At 38.6% G+C, this 9,001-nt stretch overlaps 1 protein-coding gene across 2 annotated transcripts in view; it reads right to left on the bottom strand.

Moving 5' to 3' along the window:
- Window positions 1-9,001, bottom strand: part of LOC110451548 (serine-protein kinase ATM-like) — a 54,913-nt gene that overhangs the window by 20,928 nt on the left and 24,984 nt on the right. For both annotated transcript variants that reach the window (XM_021499633.1, XM_021499634.1), the window contains 13 exons: window positions 8,508-8,643; window positions 7,637-7,895; window positions 6,731-6,878; window positions 5,983-6,177; window positions 5,443-5,608; window positions 5,169-5,259; window positions 4,685-4,819; window positions 3,573-3,797; window positions 2,990-3,092; window positions 2,286-2,431; window positions 2,019-2,117; window positions 1,504-1,623; window positions 504-723 (listed from right to left, as the gene is read on the bottom strand). In XM_021499633.1, the coding sequence (XP_021355308.1) occupies window positions 504-723; window positions 1,504-1,623; window positions 2,019-2,117; window positions 2,286-2,431; window positions 2,990-3,092; window positions 3,573-3,797; window positions 4,685-4,819; window positions 5,169-5,259; window positions 5,443-5,608; window positions 5,983-6,177; window positions 6,731-6,878; window positions 7,637-7,895; window positions 8,508-8,643 (2,043 nt within the window). The remainder of the gene's footprint in view (window positions 1-503; window positions 724-1,503; window positions 1,624-2,018; window positions 2,118-2,285; window positions 2,432-2,989; window positions 3,093-3,572; window positions 3,798-4,684; window positions 4,820-5,168; window positions 5,260-5,442; window positions 5,609-5,982; window positions 6,178-6,730; window positions 6,879-7,636; window positions 7,896-8,507; window positions 8,644-9,001) is intronic.

Below are 9,001 nucleotides of genomic sequence, written 5' to 3'. Positions count from 1 at the left end.
GAGAAATAGCGATAACAAACTTTCAATATCAAAATCCAAGATGGCTACCTGTCGGCCATGTTGTTTATCCGATCAGCCTCAAAGTTGCCCTAGGCCTGCACAGCTTAGGACCAAGGGGAACCTACATATAAAATTTGAGAAAGATCCCTCTGATACTTCCCAAGAAATAGCGATAACAAACTTTCAATATCAAAATCAAAGATGGCTGCCTGTCGGCCATGTTGTTTATCCGATCAGTCTCAAAAGTTGCCCTGCACAACTAAGGACCAAGGGGAACCTGCATATAAAATTTGAGAAAGATCCCTCTGGTACTTCTTGAGAAATACCGATAACAAGAATTGTTTACGGACGGACGACGGACGACAGACAACGGACGGACGACGGACCACGGACGCAGGGGGATTTGAATAGCCCACCATCAGATGATGGTGGGCTAAAAACCAAACTATAATGACAACATTTTCTTGGACAATGGGTGGCAATATAACAAAACTGTTCTGTACCTGATGCCTGCCTTCCCCACTGCTGAGCCTAGCCAACTGTAATAGCTGTCTCTGTAGACAGTTAGACACTGCAGAGTTATTCCCCCTGTTCAGGACCAGTTGGAGCAGTGCGATGCGGATATTGTAAACTGGTTCTAGAAACTCAAAGTCATTGCTACTTAGGAAGCTCTCATCTTCACTAGACCATCGCTCCAGCAGACTGCCCAAATCGGCATCGTTCCTGAGGATAGACAATCCTTACAATGAAAGGTTGTTATTTGCAATGAATCAAAACAAACTTTAGCAGATACTAGGTAGGCATTGCAGTAATATTTTTGTTAGAAAAATATTGAAAGTGTCGAACAAAAACAACATTTCATCAGTTTTACTTTCATTCTAATTAAAGAGGACAAAAACTACTGGTACACAACATACTGGACATAACATTTCCACCATATAAAGGCAAAATTAACACAGGGTCAATAGGACTTTTCCATAAATTGGTGAGTATTTAATTAGACAAAAGTTTTCAAAAAGTATATAAGATCACAATCTAGATCTTACAAACATATTAACCAGAGATTACAGTTGATGGCAGTTTGTAACTGTGAGACGATTGAGTTATCTGAGATTACAGTTGATGGCAGACTGTATCTGTGAGACACAGTTGATTTACCCGAAATTACAGTTGATGGCAGTTTGTAACTGTGAGACAGTTGATTTACCTGAGATTACAGTTGATGGCAGTTTGTAACTGTGAGACAGTTGATTTACCTGAGATTACAGTTGATGGCAGTTTGTAACTGTGAGACACAGTTGATTTACCTGAGATTACAATTGACGGCAGTTTGTAACTGTGAGACAGTTGATTTACCTGAAATTACAGTTGACGGCAGTTTGTAACTGTGAGACAGTTGATTTACCTGAGATTACAGTTGATGGCAGACTGTGTCTGTGAGACAGTTGATTTACCTGAGATTACAGTTGATGGCAGACTGTGTCTGTGAGACAGTTGATTTACCTGAGATTACAGTTGATGGCAGACTGTATCTGTGCGACACAGTTGAGGTCTGTTAACATTGGATATAGACAGCGGGCACTCTCCATACTTCCCTGTCCCAGCCTCTCTATCACACACATCCTATAACGGCAATGGATTCAAATAGATAAGTTTTCTATAACAGGTACTACAATACACAGAATTTTAAAGAAAATTTATTGTAACTTGAAAAATTTGCATGCCATCAACATTTTATATAGTGGTATAAATCCTGATTGTCTTAAATTAAATTAATAATTCTCATTTCTGCAATTTGCATATCAAAAATCTAAATCCGTAAAAGGAACCCACACAGATGTTACCCCTTGTTTTGTAATGCCTGAATAAATACTCAACATTAGTTAATATGAAAACATAACCTATTAGACCATTTTACAATAACTTATAGTTGATCCACACCAAGTCTCTGTTCAAACAAAAACAAAATGTTTGGCCTTTGTTAAACTGTTTTTATTATAGGGCTGTAATAGGTTTACCTGGCTGTTTGGACAGCAGTAGAGGCCAGGGAGAGGTGGTCGTCTTTGACAGCACTTAGGGCAGAGTACACAGCCTGGTGGTACCCTGTCTGGTTAGACCTACATAACAATGGTTGTAGAAATACAGTATCATTCTTAATAAATGTTTTATTTTCTGTGATTCTTTATTTCTTTATGCTTATTCAGCAAAGTTTTTAATTAATGAATAAATTGCAAATCAACAACGACCAAATTCTTGGGTGTCCTTCCCTAGCTAACCATACGTACCTGAGTGTGGGATCCAGTGTCCACTGCCCAGCCTTCCAGGCCGCCTGGTACTGTAGCTCCTGTATGTTAGGGGCGACGTCTGCTCCTTGTGACATACCATGGAAGTAGTTATTTAACACCTCCAGGGCACCAAAGTTTTGTAGAGCCTAAAATAAACAGTTACAAAGATATAAAAATCTGCTTTAAATACAGTAAAACCTCGTTATAATGCCCCTCATTTCATCTGCCACCTTGTTTAACGCCAACATATTTCAGTGTCCATTTTTCTCATTTTCTCAAGAATTCCTTTATACATTCCCCTAAATTTATTGCCAAACCCCTTTATTACGACAAAATTTATCTGGACAAATGGTTGCAGTATAACGCGGTTTTACTGTAATGCCAGTTTCACTACCTTTGAAAAATATTAGAAGTTATAAAGTAAACTTTGACTAGTAGCCTTTCACCCTACCAAGCAACAAACCAAATAACTCACATGACATGACCTTGAAATACTGGGATACAAATTTATCAATGCCCTGCGTATAGACGTAGAAGACGCAAGGTAATAGTTGACCTGTGATATATAACGTTTGTTAATGTATTCTGAAATATCCTTTTTTGAAAAATAGCAATGTATTTTAGCGTATGAAATGTGGTGAAATGTGCTTCAATAAAGCTTGTAAGATAATTGTTTTTGATGAGGGTCCCAGAACACCTCTGACCTGCAGTAGCCCGAGACTCGAGTCAGTTGTACGACTGGTCGTGTCGATGTCGTAAGTTACTAAAGCCTTGTCCCATAGGTTCTCATGTTCGTATGTCTTCACTCTAAAAGATATGAGAGAAAAATAATGTGTTAATCTTGTTAATCAGTATAGTGAACAATGATTGTTTTAGGACTCACGCAACTATTATATGGGGTCAAAAGTCAGGGGGTGTTCCTGATCTGCTTCACAAATTTGGCTTGTTAACTTCCAGTTGTCAAAAGCAGAAACCTGTAGCACTTTTACATATGTATATGCCATGAAACCTGCAAAAAATGTCTTTTGAAGACTTTGTCAAGTATGTATCTATGAATCTAGACAGTTGTCGCTAGTGTTGAACTTCAAATATTAATGCTTTAAATTAGCTCAAAAGCTTAGTAATAACATATAGTAAATGATTAAGTTGTAGGAGTTCTTTATCATTAGTCTTTTTTCACTACAGAGAACATTAATTGTATTTAATATTAAGTGAAAATTTATTAATAGATACATTTTAAGGTATAATTAGCTCTGTTGACCCTTGTTAACACCTGGCTGTACTTACCTTGACGAGGTGTCTGCCAGTCTCCCTGCTCCACAGCCGTACAGACCATCAGGATCCCCAATCTGTTGAAAGGCCTCCAGCAGCAGGTCCTGTACGTTGATGCCGACCTCCGTAGAGGCAGAGCTAGCTGAGTCTATCCGTGTGTCCTGGGTAAAGTCCTGGGAAAGACTCTGACTGGAGCTATGACTGCCTGCAGACAAACTTCTGCTCTCCTCTTTCTGCTGTCTGTATCAATACAACAGAAATGCAGGATACAAAGCTTTTTAAGCACGTTTTGTTTAATATATATATAAAGCATATTAGGCTTGAGACAAACATCCAGGACCCACACTCTTCATCAGCTGACAATATCAGACCATAACATTTTCTTGAATATAAATATCCATTACCATTTGATAGAACATGATTGTATTGCTTTGAAACTGATAACACATAGAGGAACATTTCTAAACTTGTTTTCAAAAAAATATTCAGAGACCAAAATGTACAGGTTTAAATGAGCAGAGACCAGTTTCTACCCGGCAGCATCAAACCAGATCTCTGGGTACAGAACTGTGGTGAGGTGGGTAGAGACACGTCCTTACCTGTGAGAATCACACCAGATCTCAGAGTACAGAACTGTGGTGAAGTGGGTAGAGACAAGTCCTTACCTCTGAGCATCACACCAGATCTCAGAGTACAGAACTGTGGTGAAGTGGGCAGAGACACGTCCTTACCTGTGAGCATCACACCAGATCTCAGAGTACAGAACTGTGGTGAGGTGGGCAGAGACAAGTTGTTACCTGTGAGCATCACACCAGATCTCAGAGTACAGAACTGTGATGAAGTGGGCAGAGACACGTCCTTACCTGTGAGCATCACACCAGATCTCAGAGTACAGAACTGTGGTGAAGTGGGCAGAGACACGTCCTTACCTGTGAGCATCACACGAAATCTCAGAGTACAGAACTATGGTGAGGTGGGTAGAGACAAGTTCTTACCTGTAAGCATCACACCAGATCTCAGAGTACAGAACTGTGGTAAGGTGGGTAGAGACAAGTCCTTACCTGTGAGCATCACGCCAGATCTCAGAGTACAGCACTGTGGTGAAGTGGGCAGAGACAAGTTGTTACCTGTGAGAATCACACCAGATCTCAGAGTACAGAACTGTGGTGAAGTGGGCAGAGCAGTAGAGGGCTGCCTTGGCCATGTGTAGGTAGTTCAAATCCAGCCAGAAGTTGTTATCCCAGGCTGTCATTTGTCTTCTCCTGGAAAATGTCAAAACTTCTGAATACAAAGGTTTATATCCCGCACACTCTTTTCCTTAAATGTTTCTGAATTTGCCAGTCGATCAGAACATTTGAACATTAGTTGTGCATCTTTTAGTAGCATGAAGTGGTCAAGCATTACCTGTCTTAAGGAATCCTCTTTTATTGCACTTAATAAAATAGATGTAAGTGTGCTTAAGTACAATTATACTGCCTTAGGCAACTTTCTTCCCCTTTTCTAGGCTTATTTATTCAAAAAAATCCCTGATTCTTTTAAGGTTGGAGCATCCGAACAATAAGACAATCTTGCATTCTTTTCTTTGGCCCTCTCAACCTATAGAACACTTACCCCTCCTTGGGCCTCTCCTGCTGTCGGAGATGTTGTACCACCTTTAACATGGTCCTGATGGAGTCTTTGTTGAAGCATACAGTTGTGGAATCTAACAATTTATTAATAGAATTATCAGTCTAAATACATGCTTAAGGAAATATAACTATTTCCCCATCTGATAAATTCTCCTTTTTTCACATCTGAACATTTTCTTTTTAACTTCTTTAGAAATACATTATACTGAATATATAAAGGAAAATAAAGTTCTGATCATAAAAGAAGTGAGTGTTACCTGTCTTGTCCACAGGTGTGATGCTGCGACCCTCCTGGGTACTGTGACCACAGTGGGTGGAGAAGAAGGCGGCTACCTGTCGGGACAGAACCTCTTTGTGGATGTCTTCTCCTTGTACCAGAATATCGTGTATCAGCCGTGGGAGCACAATCTCGCAGAAATTTGTCTGTACAGGTAAAACACAGGTAAAACACAGGTAAAACACAGGTGAAACACACGTTGATAAGTATTTCTTTGAAGAGACAAATGTGTTCTATCAAATAACAAAAGTGCCCAATGCATTTTCTCCAATCCAAATGTTCTGCATATTTTTCTTTAAAAGATACAATAATGAACAAAAACAAACGATTATTTAATACTAATTTTGCTTTTAGATTGTGAAATGTCAGATTATTTTTGTAGAAGTTTACTTCGAAAAATGTGTACTTCGAAAAATGTGGGTAAACAAAACACAAATAAGCCTAACTGGTTATATCTATGGCCATTTTGATATAAGGTTGTCAAACTCTGATTGTTTATAATCATTGACTCTATATATACCTTCCTATCACAGATTGGTTCTAGTAGGGCCAGAATCTCATCCTTGACCGCACCACTCTGTATAAGTGTAACGGTCAGTCTCCGCACCCAGTTGCCATGGTTACTGGATGTGGACAGCCAGAGTGCCTCCCTGTCAACAAGTCCACAGAACTGGTCTGTATTAGCGGAGTGTTTGGTCCTTGAACCTGATGTCACCTGTCAAACAAACGCTTCCTTGTAAATCATCTCCGGATTTTGTCTATCCATTTTTTTTGTCATTCTTGGAGGTTTTCCAAATACTAGCAGAGTTTTTTAAATCTCCAGCATTGTTTATTTTTGCTTTTTCTGAAGAGGTTACGACCTCTTCCTCTAAGATGGACTTTCCTAGCTGAACTTTGAATGAGAATAGTAACCTTTAGTGTGAAAGAGTTCCCTTACCATTTCCTAATCATCAGATTCTGTTTGTATCGAGGATTAAACGATCTAAAACCTAAATTGAATGTAGATGTTCTATGGCCGTTGTTCTATGGCCATTTACCTTTTCTCAACCATAATCAACAGATATAAGCATTCATCTGAACATGTAATGGTGCTAGTATTTTGATATGAATCCTAGATTTTTTTAACCAAAATAGGAGTATGGTAGTGTATGTGTTTTGAGATGGTCCTGCCTTTTTCCTGTCTTAGAACCTGCAACGATGCAAAATGTTTATGTGATCATTCATACATTTTCCTTACCCTAAGATAATCATTTTGAGATAATCCCTACCTTTTTCTTGACTCGGAATGGATGTAGATATTCTATGAGGTGGTCCCTATCCCCCACTTTTTCCTTATAGATTGTGGTGAAGTCGACTCCTGTCTGTGTACATAACATGGACTTGAGCACACGTGAGGCGGCCTCTACAATGTCTACACTGCAAACAAATACAAGCCATTGAGATCAATATGTCTGGCCAATGCCCTAGAGAAATTAACTGACCATGGAAGGTAGGGCGCATCCAGCATTTGATGCATGGGTTGAGATGTACTACCTAAGATGTATCTACGGTCCAAGTTTGGTTGGTTTAGCACTTCTACTTTCAGAGAAACTTACTTAAACGCAAAAAATTAATGTTGACGTCTTTGCCGCCGTCGCTGGAAAAGCAACACCTAAGTCTCGCCTCCACTTTGTGGAGGCAAGACAAAAATAGAGTATTCACTTTAATAACCAATCAAGTCCTATAAACTTACGTGTAATAGCATCATCAGCAAACTTCATCTCTCATACAATACTTACGTATTTAACCAAAATAAATTCTGTAAAAATAACCAACCTTTCATTACCAAGTTGTAGTAAGTGTCATTATCATCATTTTCAAGCTTTTGACAACAGTGTGTGCATTAATTGCTAAGTTGAATACTTGCAAATATGTTGCTTGAATCAAGCCTGTCTACTTAGTTAGGGAAGAGCTGTTTATCATCACAACTCCAATTCTTGTCATTTCAATTTCATTTTATACACTAAATGTCTTATTTCACCCAGAAATAACTAGAACAGTAATGAGTAATTTCTAACTTTCAATCGTGCAAATGATAACTAGCCTCAATGGTAAAAGTAAAAAAGGGTAGATTATAATAATTAATGATCTAACACGACATTAATTTTGAATATAAATGAAGGAACAGTCCTTACTCTTGGTCCACCAGGTATGTGTTGAGAGTGTGGAATATCACACAATAGTTCTGTAGGTATGTATCCTCACTAAACACCTCCTTAGCCTCCCGTAAACACACTAGTTCTGTCACGTCTGGCAGTGCAACAGTTGCCATGTAAACGGGGCCAATCTCTCCTAGACACTGTGACACCTTGTCCTTGACCTTGTCTCCAGAGGTCAAGGCCATATGGACCAGTTTACACACAATTTTACACAGAAGGTTATCTGTTGCTTTATCTGTGGGGAATAAAAAATAAAGATAAAGGAATATGAGAGTATTAATTTGTCTGTGGGGAATCTTTGTAGGTGAATAAAACAATACAGTTTCTTCTAGTTTCAAAGTCTCTAAGGAACCAAAGGTACATACCCTAAAATCTCAAACTTATTGATTTAAGAAATAGGCCGGCTTTGACATTAATCCCTGGATTCCTTGCTGTCAAACATATCTCGACAATAAGGCAGTTTTGAACATGAGCAATCCTAAAAATATGTCTTGTATTCCATGGCATAAGCTCACCGGTCCTTTGGACCAGGTTAGCTTATAGGCCTCGAGGGCTGTTATTACAATATACCCTGTAATGATAAAAAATTGACATTGTAAAATGATATGTCACGAGGGCTGTTATTACAATATACCATGTAATGATAAAAAATTGACATTGTAAAATGATATGTCACGAGGGCTGTTATTACAATATACCATGTAATGATAAAAAATTGACATTGTAAAATGATATGTCACGAGGGCTGTTATTATAATATATACTGTAATATAAGAGACTTGACATGGTAAAACATTAAGTCTCATGGGCTGTTTATTACAATATACATGGTAAAGATGAGTTGTACCTTGTTCCTGCCTGGCCAGCTCTAGGATCTCTTGTTGTTGGGAGTGTAACTTCTGTGACAGGTGTCGGAGTCCCTCGATCCTGCTGTCTGACTGACCACCGGTCATCTCACATACTGACAGGAAATGTTCTATCTCCTATCACAATAAAAATGTCAGAACATATAACAAGGTCTGAACAATCATTCTTGAAAAAATATCACCAGCCAAAGTTGCTCAGAAGCTGACAATAGCTGATGAAAAAATTCCAATAAAATGTCTGTAAGACATAAAAGCCCCCTGCACTGTAGCTGACCAATAAAAAGCAACAGTGACCTTGGCTTTGACATGGGGACCCTGAAATACAAAGTCATCTGAGGTGTTTTCATAAGTTTCATTTTTTTGCAGAAAATTTAATGAAATTCTGTAAGGAAATGAAGTTGTTAAGGGTCATGCATGACAATGAATCACAATGGGAAGGGAGGGACATAGATAACACTATAGACTGTGTCATATA

The sequence above is a fragment of the Mizuhopecten yessoensis genome, unplaced genomic scaffold, assembly GCF_002113885.1.
Source record: "Mizuhopecten yessoensis strain PY_sf001 unplaced genomic scaffold, ASM211388v2 scaffold6135_1, whole genome shotgun sequence".
Taxonomy (NCBI): domain Eukaryota; kingdom Metazoa; phylum Mollusca; class Bivalvia; order Pectinida; family Pectinidae; genus Mizuhopecten; species Mizuhopecten yessoensis.
Note: the sequence above shows the minus strand (reverse complement) of the source record. Positions and strands in the feature narration are given on the sequence as shown.